Here is a 12,677-nt window from a genome sequence, read left to right on the forward strand (position 1 = left end):
AGGGCAGACTAGTACCTCTATTTTTGCAAATTCTTTGCCACTAGCTTTTTATCATTTGTTCTATTTTGCCAATTTGTAATCCGGTTGAGTACATGAAAATTTCTTTACTATAAATTATACCTTTTTACCCTACCCCTATGTATTGTCAACTTAACTATTTAAGCACTTTTAGGAAAATTCAGTTCCACTAAATTTGAAATATATTTACAACAGTTGGCTATTTAGTCAAAATAAATAGTGTCCTTGCAGAAAGGGAGAGAAACTCTTATATAATTGACATCTCTGATGTAAAACTCACTAAAACTCTTCCTATGTAAAAGCCTCTGGCCCCCACCCTACCTACCAATAAGAAGGTGTACCAGCAGGAGGTGAGAGATGGGAGCTTACTAATGGTTCCCTAGAAATTTAGCAGATTCCTGTGATCTTAGCTCTGGACCTCAGTCAACCCCAGCAGCAAGAATTATTCCCAGACTTCCCAACTCCTGAGATCTCTTCTAAGAGAGGGTAAGATTGCTGTTCCTCACCCCTACCCTAAGGAAAACTTGCACTTGCAAGTATCACTTGCTTAGTTTACTAAGATAGCCAGAGGCTCATTTGAGTGTCAGCCTCAGTATCCTACAGAAACTATTCAACTGGGCCACACAGAGGATGTTTGGAGTTTCTGGGATCAGGACCTAAATATACAGGTCATATCACCAACTAGGCACCAGTCTGATTCGCTTTTTGGCTGTAGCCCAGAGACCATATGCAAGACCTAAGGCAACTAGGCAGTAGTGACAAAAGAGGGAGGATATGGAGAGATCTGAGCAGTTGATAAATCAACTAAGAACTAACCAAAGGGTGAAGATCTTTGTTACAATGTGTAGTCTTTTAGGGCCATAATTAATCTCTTCACGTTTCAGTGACAACTGGTTGTAATACATATGTCCCTTTCCACAAACTCTTATGTATATAAAAGGGATAAGATGGAATAAATTCAGTACCAAGCCGAAACCAATGCCTCTGTATAGAGGTGGTGCAAGCACACACATGGCGTGCACACACACACAAACATACCATAGGGTCCACACAGATAAGAGAAATGAGATAAGCCATTAAAAATTTGGAGAAATTAGTACAAATCATGAGACCGAAATTGGACTGAGGACTTAGTATTTTTTGAGCGCTTGGTATATTAACTCATAATAACCCTATGAAGGTGTCTTAGGAGTGTAAAATTAAGGTACAGAGAAGGTAAGCAGCTTGTCTAACATCATAGACAAGATAAGTGATCACGTTGGGAGTTAAATCCAGGCCATTGGACTCAAGTCCATGCTCTTAATTATCACCCTGTCACAGTCTCACCAAGCAATGCATGTCCTACCTTCAGATTTACTTTTTCAGAATGATGAATAACAACATAAAACTAGAGGAGAGATTTGGCTAAGGACGGTCTAACTCCTACTAGTCACAATGCAAAAGACAGGAGAGCTAACCTCTGTACGTTTTCAAAAAATAGCGTAAGCATTCAGTAAATACTGATTCTTTTTCTTTGATGTACTTAATACTGTCTAATGCTATTCAGCTTCTTTTCACACTTCCTTCTACCTTCTCTCTTCTGTATTTTTTTTTTTTGTATTTTTTTTCTGTATTCTCCATACAGAGATGAGGAGGCTTAAAAGTGTAGTTGCCAAAGCTTTCTAACTAGAAGGACAGTAGGTATGACTCAGGTTCTGTCTATTCATGATACAGACTCATCTGAGTTTGGGATGTAAAAGGGTGATAGGCAGGCTCCCCTCTGGGGCCATGTGAGCAGATATGCCTCACATACCTGGAGTAGGGTCTGTTTCATGTACTAACAGGATGATACACATTCTGTAAAAAGTCAGCAGCAAAAAGAAGATAACCATGCAAGAGAAAACTGAAACAGTGCTTTGTACCACCTTTTAAATCCTGCCTTAAAGACTGAAATGTATTAATCACTTTTTGTATTTTTAATTCAGTGCAAATACTTTTACAACTATTTTTTTTCAAGTGCTAGGTGTTCATCCCAAGCAAACATGATGACATAGCATAATACTTTTCCTACCTGCCATCCTCTGTGGCATTAATTTCAAAGGCTTCTCCATTTTTACTCCAGGACAACTTCAAACTATGCCTCAAATGTGGGTCACATGTGCTTTCACAATGTAATTCAAGTGTATGCAATTTGGGGACACGAGGATTCTTGGGAGAAACTTGAAGTTTTGTAGCATCTGTTTTTACCAAACATAGAGACTAGTTAGAAGCATAAATCACAGCTTATTCTGCAATCAAGGGTCTGCAATTTAATCAACCCAAATTGTCGATGGAATAGTCATATCTTCATGCAATGCTTGTTGCACTATAATTTCTTAATATCATATTTCATTACTATGTTCTTTCCATCAGGCCTGGACCTCTGAGAAATTAGGTTGGAAGTACTAATTAATATCTTAGAAATTCCCCCTTACTACTTCTTAGGCAAAAGGAATAAGAAGAGTGGGAGCAAACAAATGTCTCTAGATATTGAGAAAAATATAATTTCTTTCTAGTACTTCTGGCCCTGTGATCAAACCACTGTAAGGAGGGGGGGGGAATTAATTGACTTTCTATTAATGTGTTTATTAATAATTCAGGAGCCAGAGGTTAAATTGTAAAGCCCATGTATATGTGATTTATTAACATGAAAGTGGGAATTAGAACATAAGCTTCATGAAGAAGAGGCTGTGTCTATTTTTTTCTTTTTTACATGAAGTATCCCCACAGCCCAGAAAGGACCCTATACACCGCAAGCACTCAACATATATTTGTTGGATTTCTTGTTGAATGAGATATGGTAAGTGATATTATAAAAGTAAATTAGTAAAGTTGGAAAATTTAGCTTCAAATTAAAATATATCAAATAAATAAAATTTAATTTCCATTCAAATAAAAAGAATCGTATTTGGCTGTCTTAAAAGTGTTTGCTCAGTATGACTATTTCAAAACATAGGATCCTTACTCTTAGAGGCCATATTAAGGGTAGATATACTTTATTTACCCTGCTATGCCATTTGGTGACCCTCTCAGAGACCAAATCTCATGAGCTGACCTCCAATTCCACAAGACATTTTAATATTCACTATCTACATGTCACTCCATGAATGGATTAAAAATTGAAAGTAATAAAAAAAATTGATCATTCAGTATCCCAGGCATGAATCTTGAAGATTATTTAATTGAATTAATTATAAGTGAATTATTAAACATCTACTCCTATCTCTAAATTTAAAACCAGATGTCTCCCTAATAATAACAGATACCACTTAATAAAGCACTTATCCTATTGACCAGGACCTCTGCTAAGAAGCTCACAGTCACATACTTTATAATTATAATTCTACAAATATTAGTATTTTCACCTTATAGAGAATATAGGGCTAAAATGAAATTAAGTAATACTGTGTCCTAACCAACAAAGGGTTTGAGCTGGAATCTGAACCTAAATTTGGTAGAGACCAAAGCTCTTTCCTTCAAACACTGTACTATATAACTTCTTAATCCATTCTACTTTCAATGTTTCTTTTTTATATGCAACAATTGTGTTCTTATCCTTCACTGATAACATTTCTATATGTCTTACACATAAAGTAGGTGTTCACAGCAGATGAAAAGTTCATGACCTTGTCCATCTCTTTGTCAAATGGCAGTTCTGAGGTCCACTCTGGGCCAAGAACTGAGTAGGGCAATAGGAATGTTAAGGTTCATTTGGATTCCAGACTTCCCCCTCTTTGACTTTGAATCTGAATTGCTAAACTTTGATATAGGTTGATTTTATAAAGTATAAAAAGAATCATCTTCACGGACTTCACAATGGCATTTTGAAAATTGTATATGACACATAAATGTGCAGGCAGACATGAGAGTTAAGAGAATATTTATGTACTTTAAAAAATGCAGTCCATAGGTTTGGCGTGTTGGATAACTTAAGGTACAGAAAGAAACAAATACTGTAAAAGAATATAAGACAGAAGAAAAACAAGGAAGGGAGAGTATGTGTGAAGTGTGTGAAGAGGAGAGAAATATCAGTATATCCATGAAAATGGTGATTAAACAAACACACTTGTCATCTCAGTAGTAGTACTAGTAGGCTATGATAATGACAGGTCACCAGTAACATAGATCCTCTCTGCACTTACTGTAGGGTCTCTCTATTATGTTTTCCTGAAAAGGATTCTCAGAGAAATTTTAAAATCAAAATATTAGTGAAACCCAGAACTTTGTTCTGAGGAGAGAAAAAAATAACAAAGCTGTTTATGATGTAAAAAGAAGACAAAAAAAAAAAAATCTCCTGTCCTATAATGCCCTAGTCTTTATGAAGCTGAACTTTAAAGGGTTTGTGAAATTTTTAGCTCACAGAATTGACTGCTGCTGACACTATGTTGAGTTTGTTATTGAAATAAAATACAGTTACGGAAATATCCCCAAATAGAGCATTTTAAATCATTCCCAGCCATCCCCCAAAATACCCAAGTCCCTCTTAAAATTGTAAAAAGCCATGAACACATTGTCAGCACATCCTATAATTTTTGTGATGGTCTTTTCAATGGAACACAACCTGGGAGGTTTGAAATACGATCTAAAATCTTTAACGGACCCTGAAACTTAGATCATATTGTGTCATTTGGGAAAATGAAGACAAACTGAACCCATGTGAAAATTCATGCAAAGTAAAAACAAAATAAAAATACTTCTAATATCCAAGTTGGCTGTGACTGCGGTTTTTCCCTTAGCGTTTTCTACCCAACAAGAGTATGAGCCAGCATCATCTTCTGTGGTTTTATTGATCTGCAGTGTGCCATTTTCATGAATATGGTACCGTCTGCCTTCAAGGGGTTTCGCTTCATCCACCTTCTGCCTATGAACACAGAAAGCATAAATCCATTTAAGAAGTGAAAGAATTGTATCCTCTTTCTGAAGTTGGTTGCTGATGGCATTCAGGCTCCCCCTTTCTTCAGGAGCTCCATAGACCTTATGAAATGTTCCATTGGGGCTTATAGTTCTCCCAGAATGGGTGTTTATCTTATCTACCTTGGTGTTTACCTTATCTACCCAAATAGATTGTGGCTAGAGGAAATCTCGGTCCATGCTCTATGCTTCTGCTGTATTTCTCGTAGCTACAAGGGCCGTTTTTGCATCTATCCTCACAGCTTAATAAATATTATCTGGTATACTGATGGTGAACTCTTTAGCTAATGATTGCTTCAGGGTACCAAATGGGAAAGCTAGTAATTGAAAGAGATAATGAACCTTCTGAACCTCCTGCCGTCCTGGGGGAACATTGGTCATTCAGAAATATTATAGGCCAGGAAGTAGTTCCTGTCCTGTGGACATGGATTACATTTGCCCTGATCAACCAATGTGAGTCATTTTCTCACATTCATCCATTTTCTAAGCTTTTGCTGCCAAAGCTTGATTTACCCGGTACATTTCACAATAAGAGGCTCTGCTGGAGAAAAAAAAAAAAAAAATTCAAAGGGTAAACTCTGGCTGCTGTTCACATAGGATTTTTCAGAGCTGGGACTAGGGTAACGCCAGCAAGGCTCTTGCCTCCGAGACAAAATGTAAGGATTGCCAAAAAATCTCAGGGCTCAAGATAAATACTATTTTAACAGAGTATTTTTAAAAATAAAAACACAAAAAAATCCACAATGAGCAAAATATCCTATTTTTAAATAAAGACAGGATCTAACCCTGCACTTGCGTGACCCTGGCTCTCACTTGTCACTCTAATTTTGGCCCTGCAGAATCACAGCAGACTTACTTAAGAATAGTTCATCTGAGTTTTTCTGGTGAAGTAACAAATATGGCAGATCCACACAAGGCATCTGGACTTACTACACCAACTGATACATTGAAATTAAATTCAAAATACATGTTGGAAAAGTTTTAAGCATATATGTTTGGAATCGAATGCATGCTTAGATTATTATTTAGAAAAGACCCCAAACAACAAGAAAGTATAGTTAAGTATGAACAACATGGGTTTGAACTGTGTGGGTCCAACTACATATGAATTGTTTTCAATAAATATATCCAAGAAATTTTTGGAAATATGCAACAACTTAAAAGAACTCATAACCTGTGTGGCCTAGAAATACAGAAAAACATTTAAGAAAACGTTAGCTATTGTTTTAAGAATACAGTATATGATACAGATAACATACCAAATGTGTGTTAATCAACTGTTTATGATAGGTAAGGTTTCTGGTCACCTGTAGGCTATTAGTAGTTAGTTTAGGGAGAGACAAAAGAAATATACGTTGATTTTCAATTGCATGGGGAATCAGCCCTGACCTCCACAATGTCCAAGGGTCAACTGCAATATATGACTTTCGATCCACTCATAATGAAAACCCAAATTTATCTATAAAATTGTCTTAGTAATCAACTTCAGTTCTTTGCTTTCCTTTGTAAGCAGAAATGGCTCTCCCTAATCTCCTCATGAGAGAAAATTCCACATATCTAGTCAACAGTTCTGGAAGAGGTAGGTAATCAAATTTGCTACCTTATTTCTCAGAGGTCTTGGCTACATATAACAACAGCCTGTCAAATGATGGATGAAGACACAGGTGAAATCTACCACTGACATTCTTTTAAGAAAACCTGGTACTGGCTTACCAGGACACCACTGGGTCAGGTGAAGCAAAGAACTCGCAGTGTAGGAAAGCGCTGTACCCAACCACCGTAGCATAGTGCTCTTCATCTTCTGTTTGTATCAGTGGACGAACATCTGTTTGAAAATAACATAAATACAACTGTAAATGTTCGTGTAAAACATAATATGCACACCCTAGATGTTTCTATATCCTAGTCATATTAACAAAAACAAGAGACAGCTAAATATTGCAGTACATATTCTTGAAGTAGAAAAATATCCAAATTCAATACATTTTTGAAAGTATAATTTTAGGGGTACCTGGGTGGCTCAGTTGGTTAAGCGTCCAACTCTTGATATTAGCTCAGGTCATGATCTCAGGGTTTTAAGATTGAGCCCACAGGGGGCTCCATGCTGAGTGTGGAGCCTGCTTGAGATTCTCTCTCTCCCTCTCCCTCTGCCCCTCTGCACTCCACCGCTCATGCACTTTTGCTCACTCTCTCTCTCTCTCTCAAATAAATAAGTAAATAAATAAACAAATAAAAAAGAAGGCATAGTTTTACTATGAAGGCTAATGCCCAAATGTTAGGTGAAAGGTACTTGGATGTTCCCCCCATGTTTTACCTATCTGGAATTCAATCTACTTGTGTATATGACCTTGAACATCTTCCTTTAGGAAACAGAAGATAAACAGTCTGCTCACCTACAACATCAATATTGGCATTGGCAAGGATAGTACCGTGGACATTTGAAGCTTCACATTGGTACACAGCAGTGTGATTGGGTTGTAGGTTGGTAAAACTGATTTCCCCGGGGGAGACAACATCACCAGCAAATGGATTTTCTGCAAGAGATTAAAGAATGTCAGTTTGATAAAAAATAGGACATAAAATATTTATATACCATTTATTAAATGTGTCACACAGTATTTATATTTTAAGACCAGTTTAGGGTGAATAATAGTTCACTGAAGCAAATTTGTAGAATTTCTTTTCATCAACCATGGGTTTTTCTTTCCAGACCCTTCTCCAATTTCAATCTTTCTTCAAATTAATATTTATTGCTAAAATATTTGTTGATGTCTAGCTCACTGCCTTTCCCTTTTCACACCCATAAATAAAATTTCAGATTTTCTTTTCAGCATTCAAGTCACACTAGAACTAAACCTCACTTATTCTCATAAATTTAGGTCCTGATACTGCCAACACAAATGACATGATCATCATGGAGTGATCCCCCCAATCCACCAACACTGGCTCCTGTGTTCCCCATTTGACAATTTTGTTCCTCTATTTGATTTCTCTGCCCTTGTTCAATTTTCTGATCTATACCATTCATTTCAATTTTCTTGCTTTGCTATTTAACAGCTCATATATTTTGTTTTCACGGTAAGAGTAAACCCTTCTTGAGATCAAGGACTAAATTTTCTACTTTTTGGCAATAAATCTGAGCTTACTCCTGATTCAGGTATAATTCTGGAAATATATTTGGGAAATGAGAAAATCTAACATTTCTGGTGCATTTATTAAGGGCCAGAGAACTCTGTTGGAAGTGGCACATGTGTTGTCTCATTAATGCTGCTCAGAACCTGCTAGATCAGTAGTAATATGTCTATTGTGGAAGGAGGTACTGGATTTTGGAGAAGTGAATGACACATGCCACAGCATTTGGCCATATGCCAAACCTTGTGGCCTTGCTATGACAATACAACCAAGCAGTGTAAAGGAAATATATTAGCCAGGAATGTCCAGTGAGGGGCACAAATGTTAAAGTTTTTAGTTTAAATGACATTACAAGGGGCACCTGGGTGGCCCAATCAGTTGAGTGACTCTTGATTTTGGCTCAAGTCATGATCTCGGGGTCTTGAGGTAGAGCCCTACATTGGGCTCTGCACTGAGTGTGGAGCCTGCTTAAGATTCTCTTTCCTTTTCTCTCTGCCCCTCCCTGCTCACACTGTCTCTTTCTAAAGACAAGCAAACAAATGAAAAAATAAATAAAATCCTTTAAAAAATGACATTACAAGATTACCAATAAAACCATTTTTTTCTTATTTTTTTATTTATTTCTTGTATCTCTATTATACAAAACAGTGACTATACTAAGTTTTGGTTTATAGAAAACACTGAGTACCACTTATTAAAATAGAAGATTTTAAAAAATAAAATAAAATAGAAGATTTTCCCTATACTTTTTTTCTTCTCACAGTCAAAAATGAACATATTTTTACACCTGACTGTGAGCTCCATATAGGCAGGACCTTGTCTGCACGTTGTACACTGGTCTCCAGTGCCTGCTTTTCAGGCACAGAGGAGGTAGTCGGTAAATATTTCCTGAAATGTCTGAAAACCGTTTATGTTGGGTGGCATTTTATTCATAGAAGATCTCTGTGGTAGGCCCCCAATAGATACCCATGTTCTAATCTCTACCACTAGAACATATTTTACCTTCAATGGCAAAAGGGACTTTGTTGAGGTGATTAAAGTTAAGGACCTTGAGATGGAGGGATTATCCTAGATTATCTAAGTGGGCCTAATGTAATCACAGGCTCCTTAATATCAGAGAACCTTCCCTGGCTATGGTTAGTGGAAGGGAGATGGGACTAGGAAAGAATGGTCAAATATGCAATGATGTTGACTTTGAAGATGGAGAGTCATATGCCAAGGAATGTGGGCTCTCTAGGAACTGGAAAAGACACGGAAAGGGGTCCATCCTACTCCCTCCAGAAAGGAACACAGCATGGCTGACACCCTGATTTCAGCCCAGCCCAAAGAGGCTTGGTTGCACTTTTAACACATAGAATTGTAAAATAATTAATGTAGACAGTTTTAAGCCACTAAATTAGTGATAATTTGATAGCAAACAGCAGAAAATTAATACAATCTTGTAGGGGAGTTTATCTCTTCAGAATGCTCAGGATGAGTTGCTCTTTGAAGTTCTTTAAGGCTGCAAAGGACTGAATCAGATATATAAATATTACATAGAATGGAAATGGAGTTGCTAAAACTACAAGCTCAGAGAAAGACTTCAGAACCTTTAGTCAGCCTACTGTCATCAAACATCCCAACCTATGAATGTCTACAATCCATCTGCAGGGGAGCAAGGAGAGCTATGGTCAAGAGCTGTGGAAGGAACACTGAGCTCAGACTCCAGGGATATGGCTTTGGTTCTACACCTGCCATGATTCAGCTGTGCTCTCTTTTGTAAGTTTATTTTCACATCTCCTTATCCATGAACAAACCTATGGCTCTACTTTGAGAATACATCCAGAACCTAATCATTACCACTACCAACGTAGACCTAGGTTCCCAGGTCTTCCAGGTGGCTTTTAGCAGTAGTAGAAGTAGAAGTAATAGAAGTAGTAGAAGTAGTCATTCAGTTGATTCCCCATTCAGAGGTCAGAAAATCCTTGTTAATAGGTTATATCATGTCATTCTTCTGCTCCAAAATCTCCAAGCGCTGCCCGTCTTATTTACAATAAAATCCCAAGTCTCCAGTCTGACTTTCACCTTTATATATAATGTGGCCCTGCACCTGCTGATTGATCGTGTGTCTAGCACTGCCAACTCACTCAGCTTCAACCACACTGGACTCCTTGCTTGACATCAACACTCCAAACATAGCCCAGGGTTCTTGCACTCACTGACCTGTCTACCTTGAAAGCTCTTCCACACATATTTACATGGCTACCTCCCTCACCTCCTCCAGGTATTCTACTTAAAAGTAAATTACTGCGAGAAGCTTACTATTATTATCTTAAAATCAAATAGTAACTCTAGGTCCTGAACTTCATTATACTAAGCCCTTACTCAGCTATTTTTCATTTACCACACTACAGCACAGGTTTATGTGCTTATTCGCCTATTGATTGACTCTCCCTACTGGGTTCATTTTATTCACTGCTACCTCCCATGCAATAAGGCCAGTCAATGTCTGGCACAAAGAAGGCATTCAATAAATATTACTGAAAGAATCAATCTGTTAAATATGAATAATCGTACCTGCATTAAAAATGTTCATTTGGGGATTCAAAGCAATATGCGAATGTCCTTCATAAACTGCCAGGTGCCATTCAGATATACAATTTTATGATTTTATGTTTCAGAGAATCTTCATTCCTTATTTTAGCGTCCTTAACATTCTTTATAAACAACAATTGTTTTCATTTCCTTTGGATCTACCTGAAAACTCATCTTTCATTTCTTAGTCTGCTCTCTAAAGAGATGACAAAAAAACCTTCAAAATTGAGGATATCAATAATGCGGGCTAAGGTTTCCTGAATGCTTGCTATGTGACAATAATAATAAACAATAATTTAGGACTGTCTTGAGCATTCTCTGCATGGTGTTTTCTTTAACCTACATAATAACCCAAGAGTTGGTATAATTCTTCCTCCCATTTCACTGATGAAGCAGGTTTTAAAAGAGTCATTAACAGGCCCAATCACACAACTAGTAAATGGGAGAGCCTAGATGCAAACATCAGCATTCTCACCCCAGAGTTTGTAAACTACCACAGTGTTCTACAGATAAGCCTCTATTCTGGGTGGTTGACCACATTTACCTCATTCAATCTCAACCAACTACCATTAGCTCCCTTGTGCTGTTAAAAAAGTAAAGCTTTGGGAGATTTAGTAAACAGATCAAGATCATACACCTGAGAAGGTGGCATAGCCTAGATGGAACCTTAAGTCTATGGACCACTAGCATGTCTATCCTTGACATGAGTGGGTTCAGGACAAAAGAGACTTATGAAACCAACATATAATGTAAATGTAAACCAACAATAATGTAAATGCTCAAAATTAAGCTAATCTGTCAACAAATAAAATTTGTTTTACCCTACTTTCACAAAAACATTCAAAATGACCAGACCTCTACATTAAAATTGAGGATTTTTGGACTTCTCAGAGTTCTGTGCTGGAACATGGCAGAGTAGGGAAAATCAGCCTCAGCCTTTGTGCATCCTGATCCTTCCATGCTCAGCCCATTTGGGAGGGCTCACAGTTGACTAGACAGAGATTTTTCTAGTTTGGGGTACTTTTAGAGCTCTGTTGAGAACATGTAGGGAGCCAGGGGTAAGGGGCATGGGCCCAAGCTCTACAGGTCTCATCAGACCTATGAATTTCTCAAATAATGGGGGCAGGCATGCCAGAGCAGGTCCTTATAAAGAGCAGAACTCAGGGCTAGGGTCTCTGCTGCCTGGGTCTATGGTAAGTCCTACCTTCCAACCCACACTCTCAACCACTAGGTTGCTGCACCTATTTCTTCTCAGGGAGAAAGAGAATTCTTCCCTGGATTCTCTTTCTCATTCAGTTGCTTTATTTTTTAACCATATTTTTATATACAATTAATGTAATGACCCAACAAATACAAATATCATTTATGGCTTTCCCATAAATCTAAGCATAAATCGAACTGCTTAGAAAGATGCAATTCTGGATTTCTTGGCTGGATCTGTCCTGATTGTCCAGCCACTTCCCAAATGCATTTTACATAAAACCAGGTGTCTGAACATCAAGTGTCCTTGCACACCACTGCCTTCAGCACTGCATCTATCACAAGTGGTGTTTTCACTCACTGTCAATTGGAGAGCCATTGACTCTCCACTTGATTGTGGGTTCAGGTTCTCCTTCTGCCTCACATAACAAGATACCACTGCTTCCGGTGCTATACACACCACTCTGAGGCTTCTTCGTCCAGTGAGGAGGCTCTGGAAGTAAAATGAAGATTATGAGTAATTTTATCCATGTCAGAAGTTCCAAAAATGTTAAGGCCTGTATTTCTATACTGCACCAGCAGATGGCAGACACAATAAGTGTTTCCCTTAGCTCTTTTCCTACTTGTTCTATAAGGCAAGGTGGGCACTGTTTTTGTGTTATATATAGGGTGTGTGTGAGTGTGTGTGTGTGATCTAATTTGGACTCTTAGCATGTATAATAAAATAAACATATATACAATCACTTTATTCAGAAACACACATATCTATCTCATTAACAGAAAATGAAGGAGGGATAAGCAGATGGTTATGTTTATTTAGTGCT

The 12,677-nt window shown here is 37.6% G+C and overlaps 1 protein-coding gene across 3 annotated transcripts in view; it reads right to left on the reverse strand.

Moving 5' to 3' along the window:
- The window catches only part of CHL1 (cell adhesion molecule L1 like), a 194,974-nt gene that overhangs the window by 30,012 nt on the left and 152,285 nt on the right, over nucleotides 1–12,677 (reverse strand). For all 3 annotated transcript variants that reach the window (XM_038565827.1, XM_038565829.1, XM_038565828.1), the window contains 5 exons: nucleotides 12,215–12,346; nucleotides 7,341–7,481; nucleotides 6,661–6,772; nucleotides 4,731–4,897; nucleotides 2,069–2,234 (listed from right to left, as the gene is read on the reverse strand). In XM_038565827.1, the coding sequence (XP_038421755.1) occupies nucleotides 2,069–2,234; nucleotides 4,731–4,897; nucleotides 6,661–6,772; nucleotides 7,341–7,481; nucleotides 12,215–12,346 (718 nt within the window). The remainder of the gene's footprint in view (nucleotides 1–2,068; nucleotides 2,235–4,730; nucleotides 4,898–6,660; nucleotides 6,773–7,340; nucleotides 7,482–12,214; nucleotides 12,347–12,677) is intronic.

Source organism: Canis lupus, chromosome 20, assembly GCF_011100685.1.
Source record: "Canis lupus familiaris isolate Mischka breed German Shepherd chromosome 20, alternate assembly UU_Cfam_GSD_1.0, whole genome shotgun sequence".
NCBI classification, from domain to species: domain Eukaryota; kingdom Metazoa; phylum Chordata; class Mammalia; order Carnivora; family Canidae; genus Canis; species Canis lupus.